The sequence below is a fragment of the Sebastes fasciatus genome, chromosome 8 (genome assembly GCF_043250625.1).
Source record: "Sebastes fasciatus isolate fSebFas1 chromosome 8, fSebFas1.pri, whole genome shotgun sequence".
Lineage (NCBI taxonomy): Eukaryota > Metazoa > Chordata > Actinopteri > Perciformes > Sebastidae > Sebastes > Sebastes fasciatus.
In genome coordinates, this window is record NC_133802.1 from 9,266,215 (window position 1) to 9,283,645 (window position 17,431).

The 17,431-nt window shown below is 40.4% G+C and overlaps 1 protein-coding gene across 8 annotated transcripts; it reads right to left on the minus strand.

Moving 5' to 3' along the window:
• Positions 1-504: 504 nt before the first annotated feature.
• On the minus strand, positions 505-15,624 carry tbc1d22b (TBC1 domain family, member 22B). Of its 8 annotated transcripts, none has more exons than XM_074643181.1 (14): positions 15,344-15,609; positions 12,093-12,149; positions 11,502-11,691; positions 11,219-11,402; positions 9,262-9,429; positions 8,974-9,044; positions 8,643-8,771; positions 7,804-7,869; positions 4,961-5,075; positions 4,391-4,494; positions 4,227-4,302; positions 3,862-3,989; positions 3,589-3,684; positions 505-2,781 (listed from the first exon to the last, which is right to left on the minus strand). In XM_074643181.1, exons 1-14 carry the CDS (start codon positions 15,397-15,399, stop codon positions 2,653-2,655), a joined length of 1,569 nt encoding a protein of 522 aa, XP_074499282.1. In that variant the 5' UTR covers positions 15,400-15,609; the 3' UTR covers positions 505-2,652. The 8 variants fall into 8 exon arrangements, with proteins under 8 accessions (XP_074499282.1, XP_074499283.1, XP_074499281.1 ...); XM_074643182.1 differs by having other exon boundaries at positions 11,219-11,399; positions 15,344-15,542; XM_074643180.1 differs by having other exon boundaries at positions 11,219-11,405; positions 15,344-15,542.
• Positions 15,625-17,431: the final 1,807 nt, after the last annotated feature.

Sequence of the window (17,431 nt, forward strand, 5' to 3'; positions counted from 1 at the left end):
GTTAAGAATGAGTATAGTGCAGGGTAACTCCAGTAGCTTAGTCTATGAAAGTGCACTGTATGCATTATTATCTGTCCTGCAGACCGTCCTCCTTTGTCCCCCCCCCCCTCCCTAGAGAGGTGTTGTACAGTTTGATGGTTCGGGGGACAAAGGATTTCCTGAGTCTGTCTGTGGAGCACTTGGGGAGCAGCAGCCTGCCGCTAAACGAGTGTTTGTGAGTAATTTGTTGCTATCAAAAGACACACAAATGCCCAAAATGAAGAATAACAATGGTTTAATATCGGTGTTACTGTAATTACAGCATTACATATTTTTCTTCATTTAAACCAGCCCTGACTACTGAAGCCCAATAAAGACTTGGCATATTATTATTGTTGAAACAGCATTTAAACACATGTCAAACAAATCAACAAGTTTTTTTATTTTTTTATTTTGTCAGCCTTTAGTTATCAACATCATATTCTGAGGACATAATGACCCTTTAGATAAAAACAGCATGGAGTGAACAATCAGTTGGCGTACCTGAATGAGGAAAAAAAAAAACGACTTTAAGGCTAAAGGCATACATTCAACAACACTCACAAAAACATTCAACATGTTTCAGATGGGTAAAACAAAAGTTGATGAACACAATAAAGCAAAAGCTGGCAAGGAAATAAACCATAAATAAGTATATGACAGTGTTAGATTTCTCCAAAAATAAAAATGATCTATTTCTTTTTTCTATTTCACTGACTCTGAATTTTAGTACCGTGGTATCTGCAGAAGAACTTCATTGAATGTAATGCTTTAAAGTAACTTAGACCTCAAGCTTAAGGACCGAATAATTCCTGAATATGAATAACGACTCTTGCAAACCATGAAATATGTTTCTCCGTTCAATTTGTTGTAGTCTACAATCACCAGCCAGGAATGTAGTGCACAGTAAATCCTGCTTTTTGCTTCAGAATGCTCCAAAATGACCAAAGCAAAATCCTTAAAAACACATCTAATGGTAGGGAAATCAAAGTATCAAAGGCTAATGATTGTCATATCTTTCAAACATACATTGTGTTATAATTATCACTGGTAATGAAGGTAGATGAGTGGTAACACACATAATCCCCCCAAATGGTCACAGATACAAGAGCAACCTAACCTGAACCTCAGACAAATATAAAATACAAGCATTAATCCGTATTACTGTACACTTTAAAAGACAAGAGAACATTACAAATGCTCATAACAAAGGCATCGTCATATATTGTGAGCTGCACTGTGTCCACAGGACTGTCTCAAGTAGGATATCCTTCAGTACTGAACAAGCATTGAGAAGGCATTTCTTCCATTTTAAAAATATCTTCAACCCCCATAAACAATTATTATTATTATCCTAAACTGAGGAAATCCAACAAGGTTAACTACTTGTATGCATATGCACTTCTCTTCTTTTTTTTTTACAGTACCCACAGGTATCTAATGAGATACTTCATAGATTATCATACGATCAATCATTTACTCGCATCTTTATGCGTAAAGTCTGAAAAGTTTCAGACAAAAACTTGTTGTTACTGATCTAATTTTGTGCCAGTTATCAGTGTGTTACTATGTGCCACAATCTGTACATACAAATTTTAACTGTCGAAAATATTAAAATTGAGATTTATCTTAGTCAGTTCCAAAATTAAATAATTGAGCTGATTTATGAACAAGGAATTTCAAAGCTACATTAACCAGAAGGTCTCCATTGTTCCTGGTCTATTCACAGGCAGTACAATTCTAATGTTACCACTGTTGATATATATTATATTATACCCAAAAGCCTCATAGTGATTCATTATTATTATTATAATGACCAAGGCAAACTAATACCAAATCAGTTCCTCCACTTTTAACCCAAAACACAACCTGGAATAAAACGCAGTACCCAATATTTGCTACTCTTAGGTCTAATACCTAATACAATCCAAAATCCGTCCTGGCAACCAATTAAACTGACTCACTTAAGTCCGAAATAAGGACTTTTATAAGTTGATTGTACAGTGCAAATTTGGTATCCCTGAACCAAAGCATAAGTCTACTCATAAATTAGCTCTCTTATCTGAAAAAAAGGGGGGGGGGGGGTCCATCTTATTTATAACAGCTTAACAGTGTCAGACTAAAAGTTTTAAAAGAGAAAATAAAGTATTGTAGTTGCCTAAATCCAAGATTTTTAAAACAAACTCCAAAACATATCTTCAAAAAAATAGAATCTGTAGATGCCATCTTTCACTAATAATATCATCCCTTTATATTACAGCGTGTTCCTCTGAGTGTACATTTCACTTGAGAGACAATTAATGTTGCATGACCAAAAACTGTGTAAGTAAACCAATGAGGCATAGCTATGGTTATTCATACTGTAACAGTCCGTTGATACAGTGCAGTACATTGACTGCAATTAGTCTTATATTCACTGAGCTCTATGGTTGCACCATAGACCCAGATCCAATGCGACATTCACTGGACTTCATTTTCACAGGATACGTGTTGTGTCTTCATCAGTCTCTTCCAGGTTACCTCAAAGACAACACTTGGACACTTGTCTGGACTATCTCAGATACTGTGAGTCCGTCCAGTCAACAGTGGTTTGATTTTAGAGTGGGCTGTGCTTGCTGTGAGGCGGCCTCAGACCTATCTTTTGTAGTGGCTGGGCGCGTCTGCGAACATGTACTTTAGTCTATAAGCCTCAGCCAGGAGGAGACACACTTCCTCGTTACCCCAATGGATTGTAGGAAGGTTCTGCAGTAGCATAAGAAGGCCCTGAAGAGCAACAGAAATCTACTTTTAGACACTGACAATATTTCGGAAGGTAGAGGTTAATAACAAATAGGATTTCACAAATAAATAAAGTATGTATGTTAGTATATATCTGAGACAGTGGAATCAGGTGTGCATGCATACACATAGATACAACTCACTACTAACTTATACTACAATCTGCATGGAAGCAAAGAGAAAGCTGTAATCACCACTGAATTTATAAAATATTTTACTTTGATAACCATCTATCTGCATTTAGGGCTGGAGCTAATGACAATTTTCATCATTAGTCGATCTGCCGATTATTGTTTCGATCATTTATCGTTGTATTGTTTTGTCCAACCAACAGGCCAAAACCTGAGAATATTCCATTTACTCACACATAAGACAATCGCTGACTTCAGCATGCTAACATGCCCACAATGACAACATGCTGATGTTGAGCAGGTATACTGTACTACTGTCTGTTCACCATGCTAACATTTGCTAAGTAGCACTAACCACAAAGTACAGCTGAGGCTCATGGGGATGTCATTGTTTTTGAAGGTATTTGGGTCATAAACCAAAGTGTTGGTCAAATACAATTTTTGCTAAAGGATTACCAAAGTTATTACAATTCAAGGGGACTGACATTGTCGTGACATATTCAGTTGCTTATAATATTAAAATGATCACAGTGTTTCTCTTTGCTTCCATAAACTTGTCTTTACAGTAAGGCCTGTTACCATCTCTTGGGACTTCAATCAATATTTAGTGGTTACTTTCTCAGTTAAGTGTAGTGTGACTACAAAGACGACAGATTGGTACCTGAAAGTCAACCATGGAGAGGATTTCTTTGCGCCACTCGATGAGGAAAGCAGAACAGACGTACAGGTGGAAGTGGGAGAAACCCTCCGCTTCAGCCTGTAGTAAACAAGCAAAGACAATCAAACAGGGAGAAGAAAGTCAACTTAACAGATAATGTATGAGGGGCTGTATTTGTAGCAGTGTGAATTCTATAGTAGTTTTTTCAGGCTGCAGTTTGTGCTGCCGTTGTACTGGATTACTTTCTATTTGTTGTCGGTGTACGCTCTGCTCTACCTGGTAGGTGTCCCAGAGACGAATAGTGCAGCGAAGCGGCAGCTCCCTCATCAGCAGATTGTTCATCCATCGGAAAGCAAACTGCAGGTACTCCACCTCATACCTCTTGAAGTGATTGTGAATGTCCTCTGGAGACAAATACACACAAACAAACAAACGCATACAAAGAAACAAACACAGATGTTACGATTGTGGGTTTCCTGTCAATAGCTCAAATCTGGAATCAGCTGTGCAGCCGTTTATCCCTCTCTACATTTATGAGCTCAAACAAGCCCAAAAGAGGAATGAGCAGGGCACATGTCAGTGCAAAGTGCAACCTAATGTGACACACAAAACTCCTTCTGGACTGACAGGAGTCCACTTACCATCTATCCTGCTGACCAGCTCCTCTAAAGCTTTCACTTTGTTCTGGATTCCAGGCTGAGCAAAGGTGTAGTTGTCCTGAAAGGATATCATTTTCAGCAAACTGTCACATGTACAGTTTTAAACAAGTGTTTATTGAGATGTATGTATGGGTGTGTGACCAGACCTGTATTCCATCCAGCAGCTTGCTCATGCACCAGAAGCTGTCAGCTTCGATGTTTCTCTGGGTGTCCAGAGGCAGCGCTGACACCTCAAAGTTCTCGACATCTTCTGCCGGAACAACAACAAGTAACAGTGAGGGAAACAGAAATGGCCCGACTCACACAGATGACTCTTATTAAAGACTGATTGCAGAAATGTTTATGACCTTGGGTGCTTTGTGTACAGTGATCATAGCCGTAGCTAAAAAAAAAACACAGAGCCATGCAGGAGCAACAGCATGGCAGGCTGTAAACTTTACATCCGAGACATGTGGGGTTTAGTGTGGGACGGCTGCTCTGCAGATGAGCTGACACTACCGGGGCAGGGGAGTCAATCATGTGTTTGAAGGTAAGGTTTATGGAAGAAAATACATCAGTAATAATGTTGAGTGTGAAAATCCTGATTCGGGGACAACCTTAGTAACAACATTGTAAAATATAGGTACATAAAATGGACCAAAGGCTGACATGAGTCATTTTGGTCCAGTGTGAATATAACATGTCTCTATGCAGGGAATATCCCACCAATAACTTACTGACAAACTCAGAGAGGAAGACGACAAAGAAGGGTGTGACCAGATCGTTGATTCCCTGGACGTAACCGCTGGCTGGGTGACGGATGGCCCAGATAAAGAGAATACGCTCAAACACCTGAGGAAAGAAAGACAACAACAAAATAGTTGAATATTGTATTTACCAGATTTATTATGAGATTAGAAGGCAAACACCACTCAGTCATTTTCTTTATGATTCTCAACTTTCAGTTGAAGTATTTTAGGCATTCAGTATGTTGCTTTGAGTTACAGTGTGCAAACCTTTTGATGCAAAGAGCCAAACAATTAAATCACTTTTAAAACACTAAATCACATCCTCAGAATACAGACAGCTCACATTAGCACACGTTTCAATGCTTATTACTACGTGTACAGATCACTAAATCGATGCAACATTAACCTGGTGAGCAGCACTGCAACACTACGTCTAATGTTACAGTTGTGTTACGTGTAGTTTTATGTTATTTGTCTTGCAGTATTACAGTAACTTGTATTTTTGATGATTAAAGGGTTACTCCAGTGATTTCGTATTGCACATCCATTAGTTGGAGGACTCACGAGAGATAGATTAAAAAGGAATTTAGTTTGTAAAATGGGTCAAGCTCCAAAAACAATGGGTCCTACATTTCCCATAATGCAACGAATGACATCTTGCCTGGTAAAGGCCCACATCTTTCAAACTCCACGTGCCCAGTTTGTGATGATGTCCTCAGGGTTCATTTCCCAGACTTTAGAAAGATCCCTTCAGAACTACATAAGACATCATGCAACTGTTTCCACAGGCTGAGTAGCATTCCTCATGACGTTTAAACAGACTTTGGTGTGCTCCTTTAAACTTACAAGAAATACATTTAAATTAGATAAATATCTTAACTTTGTTGTGTTGAATAAAAACAAGCAGAAACAGTCACACTCATCATTTTGTCTTGTATGAATGGAGGATTTACTGTAGTGTCAAGTCAAACGCTACACTACACTATCTATATTTACAGTGACATAATGTGAAAGTTTGCACTAAGTCATTTCAAATGCTGACTTCTGCAGAAATTGCACATTTATTTACTGTATATGCAAATTAAATAAAACTGATATTCAATGCAATAACGTGTTCTGCTGTTATGGGTTACATCAGACAAAATTCTTCACCATAAATTCACTGGAAGTTGATAATGCTGAACATTAACAAAGGATTATTGCCCTGCTCTAATGAGGCTGTGATGAAACCCAGTCACAGGTTTCTGGTTAATCTAGACATAAATCTTTGGGGTTTTGAAAACCCACATGAAATCACCACTTTTGAGGAACAAGCCAAGTTCCTTTTTTACAGCAAAGATCCTCTAATGTAGTAATCTGAGGCAGGTTCCTCCTCAGAGGCTGCCACAATTACAGCACAATACAATTCACAGGGTCATGAGTTATCTACGTCTGATAACATCTAAGTGTATCTGAAGTCGGAGCCTCTCCCACCTCATTTGTCTCTACTTGACATGAGTTGAAGCCAAATCGTGATTTTCTGAAGTGAGTCCTGTATCACGGTACAAGTTCAACTCAATGTGGCTCTCTTTTTCGGTTACCGGGCTTCACTGGGCCTAACATCTGTAATCTGTAACGCTGGGTTTTCCAATCCAGGTATGAGCGCATGTAAAAGATTTCTTATTTGCATTTATAACTCATTAAGTTTATAAACAAAGTGTGGATTTGTATTTTCTAATAAAAGGCAATAGTGGTTATACCTTTTATTTCCACTCATCATCTCATTGAGTCTAAACAGATTTAAAGTGTAACTTCGGTACTTTTCAACCTGGACCCTATTTTCCCATGTTTTTGTGTCTGACTGACTAATGGGGACAACAATTTCTGAAATTAGTCCAGTATTGAGGGAGAACACTGCAGACCGCAGCTGCTCGCAGCCTGAAATATGGTGCTATTGGGGCAAGCTGGCATCGTCATTTAAGTCCACTAAAAGAGCTTGTATTTGCCATGACAGGCTCTGATTGTTATTATAAGTGTCTGACATTATGGAAAGAGTCTCGTTCTGAAATCTGGCGTGTTGCCGGAAGACAACGGTGGAAAACATCCACGGTGGAAACGTGAGTGTCAGCCGGGCAGAGTTTGTTGTGTTGGAGAACAGAAAGTGTAGCTTAGTGTTATCTAGAAGATTTTCAACGTCACGGCTGAAAATTGAGAGGATTTCCAAAGTGTAGATGAGGTCTTTGAATTCTATGGACGCCCGTATTTATTTGAGCATGCAGAGCATACGGATATTCAGATTTCACAATGAGACTTCTCCTTGAGTGGGACTTGGACACAATAACAAACAGTCCAGATCAAGTGAAAGGTAAGAAAAAGGTTTTGTTTCTCTGTAGGGTCCTTTCCATAATGTTTTCAGACACTTATAATAACAATCTGAGCCTGTCAGTGGTAGAAACAAGCACTTTTAGTGAACGTAACGTTACATTGACAATGCTCACCTGCCCTCACAGCTTGTTTGGCGGCTGCCGGTTATTGTGTTCTTCCTCAATACTGGACCAATTATAAAAAATTGTTGTCCCCATTAGTCACTACCTTATTTCCCTTTACCCATGCAGCATAGGTTACCATGGTGATCTAGTCCAGTTAGAAGTGAGCCAGCTGGCGAACCCACTACATGATACAGGCTCCTGCTTCACATTTAATTTGACAGATGAACCAAAACAAACTCAACACAAAGCACCCATCATTATGAAGAACACAAAGTAGTAGTTCACCCTCATGCTCTTTGGATGAACTACTAAAATATTTGAACTGTTTGTAATCCCACTGCTCTTTAGCAGTTCAGATCTTACCTCCTGTACTACGGGCTGCTGGAACAAGGGAATCAGAGGGTTGGTCCTTGGAATATCGATGTGAATCTGACAGGAAGAAACATGATTGAGATGTTACTCAGGTAAATCAAAGCAGACACCGTGCTTGTGTTTACTGATTTAAAAAAAAAAATTAACAGTCTAATGACTTTTCTTCATTTGTTAAAGGGAAGATTGGACACCTTTTATGTATGTGGATGTCCAATCAGAGTTGATGGTGGATTTTGGTTGATTGAAGCAATACATTCCTCAGTGCTGCTTTATTGAAAGAGGGTGCAGGGTGCATTGCGCGCGAGTTTCTGACGCCCGGAAGGTCCCCTCTGCCCATATCCTCTTGCACTGCTAATGCAGTCGCAGCCTCGGTCTCTCTCTGCTGCATCTGAGTCAGCCAAAACACTAAAATGTTTCCTCATCCATAACATCCTCTGCACTCATATTTTGGGATGCCATTCTCTCTGTTGGAAACGTAGCTAGCTTGCAATACAAGCAAAGAGAACTAGGAAGTTCTATTTTTTGTTTTTTTACTTTATTTACACAACTTACAAAAGGTTTAGGAAGTTCTGTTTTTGAACGACATCTAGAGCACGGCGCCCCCCAGGCTACCCAGAGGCAGAGACTAGAAATCCAAGGTGAAATAGCAGCCTGTAGTTCTTCCTGCCGCCGACTACGTCACCGTCACATTAGATCAAATAACGCTGGACGAAGAAAGAACGGCAGGAGAACTCAGCTTTCTGAGTCAGTATAGCACGACTACATTTACCATCAACACTTGGACATCCACGTAAAAAGGTGGAGAATTTTCCCTTTAACTGTATAATTACCTGTCTGTATGTGTCTTTATAGTGCTCGTCTGTTCTGGAGTGGTAATACTGCTCTATGAAGCCAAAGTATTCCTCTCGCTTTCTTGTTAGCACCAGTTCTCTGCGCTCCTTGTTGGCCGGCAGGTAGCCCTGTCAGAGAGCGAGGAGAGGAGAAGAAGCGCCAGTTAGGTGAACAGTTTCAGTCGAACAGTACTGAACATCCAGATAAGAGAAAAGAGAGGAGATATGTTGGATTTTGATATTATGTGAGCATTTTCTAAAAAGGAATGCAACAAGCCAAGATGCAGGGCAGAACATGTGATATTGCAAAACTGAAGGTCATGATACTTACAGAGAGAAGCCTCCATGTGATTGGCCGGACTTCTCTTGGTATGCCCGACCAGCTGTGCTTCCGGAGTTCCTCTGTAACAGCACAGAGCAAGATATGAACACACACTATCAACAGCAGAGATCAACACGCAGAGAGAGACAGACAGACAGACAGACAGACAGACAGACAGACACAGACAGACAGACAGACAGACAGCGTATTCAGCTGGCTGTAACCCAGAGTGTAGTGTTAGCCAATAGTCATTCTGTATCTACAGTATGAAAGTGCGAGGCTGTGTTGCTCTCCTACCTAGGTCAGTGTTGGGACTAGCCAGCAGCTGCTTGAATTTGTCCAGCCGGGTCTTCTCCCGCACCGTCATGGGTGGTGCCCCCGACGCGTTCTGGTCCGACATGCGAGCCACCAGCGGGATGATGGGACGAACTGGGAGAGACTGCTGCTTCTGCAGTGTGGAGCGAACTGTCGAGGGGACACACAAGAAAATGAAAATCTAATACTGTAGTCCTAACAACTTTGTGTAGACTTTACAAACTGTTTTATGAACACAATAAGAAACCCACAACAAGTTATAAAACCCTGCAAATGAGACATAATGTTCAACTTAACATCCCTCCTTACAAAGTTAGGCCAAAAATGTATGTATTGTTTGATCTTTTTCATTGATAAACTCAATCTAGACATTTAATTTCCCATCTTATTGCCACCTTTACTTCTATAGTTAATACCATATATAGAGATGCTTGGACTTCCCATATAAATGTCACGGTACCAGAATGAGGAACTATTTATATCACAGATGTGTATTATAATTATATATTATTCCAAAATGAAACTGAATAAAATCTATTCTTCAGTATCATTATGTGATGGGTATAAATTAGATGAGGGGTCACTCATTTATTTTGGTTTGACCCTGTTATACAGTATGTGATTAATAGCTAAAATGATTTGATTGTACTTAAGAAAGAGATCAAAACAGTATTTCCTACAGCCACCAACAAGCGTTCATTTAATATGGGGCATGATTGCAGCAAAAAAGATACTTTCAGACTGGAAATCATCAGATTCTCCATGTTTTAAAAAAGCTTTTTTTATCATTCAAATGGAACAGCTATGCTTATCTAACTCTAACACAGAAAAGTGATTTTTCCTCAACTACTGATTCCATTTTAAAATATCTTTACTGATCTATTTATCTTCGAATCATTTAATTAATATATTTTAAATGGAGACAGATCACCCCCTATCTTTTTATACTTTTCTAAATGTAGTTTTTTTTTTTTTTTTTTAAAGTGTCTAGGCGTTCTCTTTGTCTGACTTAATTCACAATGTCCTTCCTCTTGGCAGCGTGAAATAGGACAACCAAATAAAAACCAAACAAACACACACAAAACAATGAAACAGCACATGAAATTGTGATTTAAAAGATATTAGTGTGCCTGTAACCACGGGGCTCTGATGGCACAAGCTCAGTGGGTGAAGCCAGGTGACTTCTGAGATGTACATGTGACCAGTGAATAAACTGACTATTCGCAGCAAGTCAGCTGGACTGATATATAGTCACAAACCCTGCCTGAGGATCTTATGTAACGCACTTACCGAGGGTTGGGCCAACATAATCAAGGACTATTGAAACTTTTACATTTATAATGTTGCATCATTATAAAACATACACAAATATTCCTCCAATTATCTGCTACATGCTTTCAGCTCATGCACCAGTGTGATATTTCTTTTATCCTACATCTGGAGATAACTGTGATGTTTTTTTTCCTTCTTTTTAGCAACATCCTGTCTCACATAGTTTTATACAGTTCCAGATGGGAATTGCACGGCATAAAACACAGTCTTGTCCTGTTGACCACCAGCAAAGATGCTCAGGATGCTGCACTATTATTCATTTGTGATTCATGTGTGAAGGTAAGCTTTAATTACTCTTTTTCACAAAGATCTTAAAGATCGTAACTGAGATAACATACACTATTAGTGTTCATGTTAATAAATTCCCTGGTTGTTTAATTAGTCCGTGTTACTGTAAACACATTACTGCACATGGGGATAAGAGCATTTGGAGAAACATTTTCAGGACTGCAAAATGTTAAAGGCCTGATATAATCCCACTAACCCCATCTGTAGTGTGAGGTCCCCCCCTGACAAACTCTATAATTAGCTTCACTATGAATCACCTGATAAGCTGCTCAATAGCTCTTAATGCCAAATGAACTTCTGCAGCGTATTACCCACATACCTGAGGACGGGCTGAGGTGGACGTCACTACTAGACTTGACAACCTTGCCGTTGACATGCTCGCACTCTGCGTCCTCTGCGTCCTCCTCTTGCACATCCTGGAGGTCTTGAGATTCTGTCCTGGGAGGTGCCAGTCTGTCTGACACCTCGGTTTCTGTGTCCACAGCCTGATTCTGCTGCTGCTGCTGAGTGGAAACACATCTGAATATCTCCTTTCATGTCACACCAACTCGGTGCCCATAACTGCTCAAGGATAAAAAAAAAAAATGATGTCTAGTAGATACCTGGTTCTGTGTGGACATAGGGTGGAGGCCTGATGGTAGGGATGAAGCTGGGGCGGGGGTCCCGAGGAAATCCTCGTCCTCCTCTTCGTTGATGTCCCAAGCATCATTGGTGCTGCAGGCGAACTCATGGAAGCTAGAGGCCTTTTTAGACTTGAGATTGTTGAACTTGGGCTTCGTGTCTTTGGGATACCTGCAGAGGGACAGATTGAGACATGAAACAGACAGAAAAAGAGAAAGAATACAGAAAAGTAAAGAATTGAAGGGTCTCGCTCATGGCGGTGCTGGTACGTAATATACACAGAAATTTAGGGGATGATATCGCCAAAAGGAACACAAAAAACTAAACTTCAAATCCATCAAAAAAGGAGCAATAGCACACTGAAAGTCTTTCAAATAGGTTGAACAATGTGAATATCAACATTGGGTCACACTGGTACAGTACTGGTGCATGCAATCCACACATGTTCAAGTACTTGATGCATGGAACAATGCGCTGCAAAACAGGATTGAAAATGGGAGACAGAAATAAAATGCACAAATAAAAATGTGGGTAACATGACGCCATGCAGTCCAGTTGGGTTTAGCACTTACGTGCGTCGCAATCGTGGGTCGAGAGGTGGATGCTGTGCTCCATAAACTGGTTGTACACTGTTGAAGATGACATGTGAACTGCTGTCACCTCTGTGCAGAAAAACACATGCAGCTTCCCGGTCTTTGACCTAGCTAATACTAATAGTCAGCAAATCTACTCAATTATTATTCAGAGGAAAGTTAGCAGATACACGCCCTGTCTTTATATGTGTTGCTCTTTGTCAACATATTGTCCCTTGTTTCTTAGTTACAGTAAGTTGCTCAATCCCTTTAAAATCAGTTCACTTATTACATAAGGAACAATGAGGGCTCATAGAGGAGAATACACCATAGCTGAAATTGACACTTTGGTCCAGATCACTGTTCCTATAAGACCTTTTGACTTTCTTTACACCAGGATACCGTAGGCAGCTGATAGGTATAGAGCAGCCTGTGTGAGGATGGCTAAAAAACTTGCACTTATGGGTGAAGGCACACTGGGTGTAGCTACCACATCGATGGTTTTCTGCAGGGAGAGTGATGATATCTGAGATTGATGGACCGCTTAAAGAGCAGTTTTGGGGGATCCCTGAAAATGTGTTTTAATTTGGGCTGTGTCTCAGTGATGTGCCAATGTGTTTTTGGGTGATTTTGCAAAGCTTGAAACCCAGTGGGGAGTACAGTATTTTGTGAAGCACAGACCCAGCAAATTCAGCCACGCATTCTGCCTTAGCTCAGATCATCTCTTTTCTTAAATAACCCTAACTCCGCCTTATTCAGATTGTGCTGTTGCGTATTGAACAGAACTAGGGGACAGCTTGCACACCCCCTGTGTTCTTCACCACCCTGTGGTGGGCATTATGTTCAATCTTCTTTCTAACTCTCTGGCGACCCAAAGCAGACACAGTCGAGAGTCATGGGATGGGATCTGGGCCAGACCCACAACACTCCTTTCCCTCAAAGCCAAGGGCAGCAGCCTCCTCCTCCCCATTCAAACATTTAGCCTTTTCTAAAAAAAAAGATTTACTGGATTAAGTAATGCATGCTCAACAGTCAAACTTCCCTTATATTTGTGGTTACACAGTGTGGGAATTGAGGCAAGTGAGCATCTCTGTGTCTGTGTTAACAACACAAATCAGTTATTAGTTACGGTTTTGTAAACAAATAATTTGCCAGTAAAACATGAATTTACTTTTCAGACTGTCTCTAGAGGGCAGACTGAGGTCGTTCGTAGAAGACTGTAGAAGAATGACTATTCATTTTTTTTATCCAAAATGCTGACTGTCAGTGTGGCAGAAATTTCACTACTGATAAGTGCTTCATTCAAAGTAGCGCAGAGGCTTTTGTGTGAGTATCACAAAGCAACAAATATCACTGCTAGTATCGCGTGGTCTCTGTCAAACTCCCACGCCTGAGGCTAAATGATGTCAACCTAATTCATGTCATTTGCATGAATCAACTGACAGTAAGCCTGGTTGGAGCTGGGAACTGGGCCTGCTGATTATCTGGTAGTGCTAGAGAGTCTCTTGTTTATCTGCCTCAGACTTGTTTTATCAGGAGCGGCTCAAGGACAGGCAGTAGGACTAGCTGCTTGCTTGCTTCCCTGTTCAAACATGTGTTTGTGTTTGGGTTTCCAGCCTCCCACCCACACCACAGTTTGAGAAAGATCAGTGTGTGTGACAAGGACAGCAACGCCCTCTCCTTAGAGATCATCTCTTCTCAGATACCACCCCCCTCTCTGCTGCTCCGCCCTCTCTACCAGGCAGTTTCATAGAGAGCCAGAGCAGGACAACCACTCTTCATAGTCATAAAGACACACAAGCCAATACAGATATATACACATGAGTATGAATAGGTCATGTCTTATCAATGAAGTGTGCAGGGGTGAGGAGAATAAAAGAAAAGAAGATCCCTGCAGGTTCTCCTCACAGTGAACATTATAACCCATTATCATGATGCCTATTGAGCAAGCTCTACAGGCTGGGACTAACCTAGTGCTAAGGTCTGAATTAAAAGCAATGGTCCACATGATTGCTCCCATTCAGGGTCTGAAATTAACCTTTTTCCTCACCTGCCACTGTGGCAGGTCACTGAACATTTCTACCTGCCACTCAATTTTTGTCTGACACTTCTGAAATCTAGGTAGAACGTTTTAAAATTGTAACCACTGAGTCAGTGGTACCAGACCGTAGAATTATGGAATATATCATGTAACATTAATCCATGACTATATTTAATTTAGGCTTTAGAGTTGCTTTTTAAAAATATTATTTCTTAATATAAGGAAAAACCTATTTGCCATGGTGGCAATTTTTACCTGCCACAGCCAACATTTCCCCTGTATTTGGCAGGTGGCAGGTGCTAATATCATTCCCTGCTCCCACTTCATGAACATTATGCTATTTTCCCCCCCATAACAGATCATATAGTCTCTACTTTGTAATAAGCGTCCACCCTGTGCAATATAATTTTCCCACTTGTGCAATTTTGTTAATAGTTTGTTTATTGTCAATACTGTATATACTGCCTTCTATTTAAATGGTTCATATTTTGTTTCACTTTGTTTAGCTCTTTTTTTTTTTACTGTGTTAGCTGATGCATCTTGTTTTTTGCACTTTCCCCTTTCCTGCTGTACACTGCACATTTCCCCACTGTGGGACTAATAAAGGAATATCTTATCTTAAACTAAAGACAAACTATGACCTTGCCAATCAGTTCTTGTGGGTGAACTGTTGTTGGTCACCAATAAAACATAAAGCCACAAAAAGAGGATGTATGTCATTTAACTTCTTCCCTTTTATTAAAGAGATTGCAAAATAAGAGATGAGTGGGATTACAGCAGTGATGCTCATCAAGATAGTGCACACTCTCCTTCACTGTCAGTAGCTATAGCCTATATCAGGTGTCATCACCACCTCTGAGCGCAGACTGAGGAAGCATATGGCGGGCGTGACGCCTCCACTGAAACCGCAGAGAAGAGAGAGGTGGAGGTCTCTCTCTATTATAAAGATACACACTCACACCAGACAATGGGACGGGCTGAAACCCACAATAAGGTCAACTAATGACTGTTCTTTAGGTTACTCACAGTGCTAGTACTTAAGCTAGTACTCCTAAACACACTTCACTATGAGTTCAAGCTACACTATGATGTTATTATGTTATATAATACCTATCTCTACTGATGCTGTTTTCAACAACAGTGTCCGTCTGAAACGTGCTAAAGGACTGGACTTGGTTAGTGTCGTTTAAAGAGAGTTATAGAAACCCACCTTCCGGGAACCTTTGCGCTTCTCCTCCAGAAATTGATCCTGTTCTCGGTGGCCATCCTCGGATCAACACAACACCTCCTTCACACCCAGACCGGCTCCTCACACGACCAGACCATAGGGGAACAACTCAGCCCGGCTCGGCTCCGTCTAGCTCCTTCTCTTCATGAGTTGAACCCGCAGGTAGACGGATGATGTTCAGGTGATATTCAGCTTTCAATATGCGATGATGTCTGAAACTGAGCTCTGGAAGCAGCCATCTTGGAGCACACGGAGCCGGCGCCTGTGATTGGCTGGTGAGCGGAGCAGGTGCAGCGACAGTAGCCAATAGGAGGAGGAGGTGGGAGTGACGCGTCAGGGATGTTCGCTTATACAAAGTCATGAGGAGATGTTGAAACCTCATGCTGGTGGGGAGAAGTTTGTTGTTGTTCTGAAGTAGCCCACCATTCAAATGCAGAGCAGTTTTGATGGGACATGTTGACACCTGACGATACCAGTGAGGTGGAGAAACTCCTACAGCTGGAGAACAATGGGGTTGAAACTAGCTAACCCAGCAGGTAAACTGGGCTAGCAACCTTGGACCTTCTGAGAGGCAGATGTTACATCAAACTCTGTGACCCAGGAGACATGGGTATATGCTTCTGCTCTGGAAAGTTTGAGCATTTTCCCTCTTTTTCTATACAAATGTTAGCTGCATATATATATATGAATATATGATATATGGTACACTGTTTACTATTGGCAGAGCATTTTGGCAAATTTTTCTTGGGCGCTACCCACATAATAAGCTGTGCTGCTCATCCCACAAATGCACGATCCTTACAAGTTGGACATCATTGTGAAGGTAAATAAACAGGCTTTCCAACGATGTAAAATACAATGCCAATTAGCATTGTAACAACAGAGACATAATCCACCAAACACAAGTTTCCGAACTTTTTTTCCCCAGTTTATATAGTAACCCAGTGCAGTACTGCCTGGCCATGTTCTTTAAGCTCTTTAGTATCTCTTCTACAGCTATTACCAGCTATACACAAATCAAAATACTTCCTCTACATTTTGGCCCTTCACTTAAATGATGCAAAGTACTACCCTTTTTTCCCCCAGATGATGCATTTAGGTCCTCTATCCACACGAGGGCAGACATTTTCTTCTACAATGAGAGCTCATATATACAGTATATATATATAGGGTTACAAATTTAGACAGCTGTTAACCAAACATTTTGACTCCATAATAATCAACACTTAAACCCAGATAAAACAGACATTCTTTTAATAGGACCAGACAATTTTGCACCACAGCAGTTCATCAGTTTATTGGCCCACTTCAATCCAATATCGGTCCTACAGCTAAGAATCTTAGTATCATCTTTTACTGGTATATGTCTTTTGACCATCATGTCACTAAACTCGCTCTGAAACATTCTAAAAATGAAATGCATCTTGTCTTCCACAGATCTTGAACTATTAATTCACACTTTCCTATTCTCCCGTCTAGACTATTGTAATTCCCTCTACACATAATCATATCAGGTCACAAACTGTAAAGAACAAACATTTGACCAAATGGATACAATAGTCTATTTGATGATCCTCATAGAATCTGACAGATCATGGATTTCATTGTAAGTAAGTAAGTAAAGTTTTATATATACAGCACCTTTTAAAACACACCCTTACAAAGTGCTTCACACAACAAATAAAACATCGAACAACGATAAAGACAGAATAATTACAATATGAAAAGAGAGAAACAACGAGAGACAGACCAGACTGAAACAGACAAATACACATATGTGGATGAGGCCTATAAAAAGGTTTGCCTAAAAAGAAAATTGTCTTATCCTATTAAAAGAGTGTCTGTTTTATCTGGGTTTAAATGGAGAAAGTTGAGAGACATCCCGTCTTTGGTTGCAGCTAAGCAGTCATGGAGGGAGGATGACTTGTAACGCCTAACCTGTAGCCTAGTTTTGTCTAGCTGACCTCTGACCTTATTGGAGGGTGCAAATGGGGAAAAAAACACTTTCCTATGGAGTGAAAAAAAATCCCAATCATGTATTCTCCATTCTCAATCCAGACGTTCACCATG

Bases quoted from the DNA above. Each gene is read 5' to 3' on its own strand.
- tbc1d22b (XM_074643180.1), bottom strand. From the start codon at position 15,399: ATGGCCACCGAGAACAGGATCAATTTCTGGAGGAGAAGCGCAAAGGTT. The intron at 9,430-11,218 runs GTATGTGGGTAA...TCCCCTCGACAG, and splicing joins CCACCTCAGCCCGTCCTCAG to TTCGCTCCACACTGCAGAAG. The intron at 4,495-4,960 runs GTAAGTTATTGG...TTGTTCCGGCAG, and splicing joins CTTCCTCTCTGAGTTTGTCA to AAGATGTCGAGAACTTTGAG.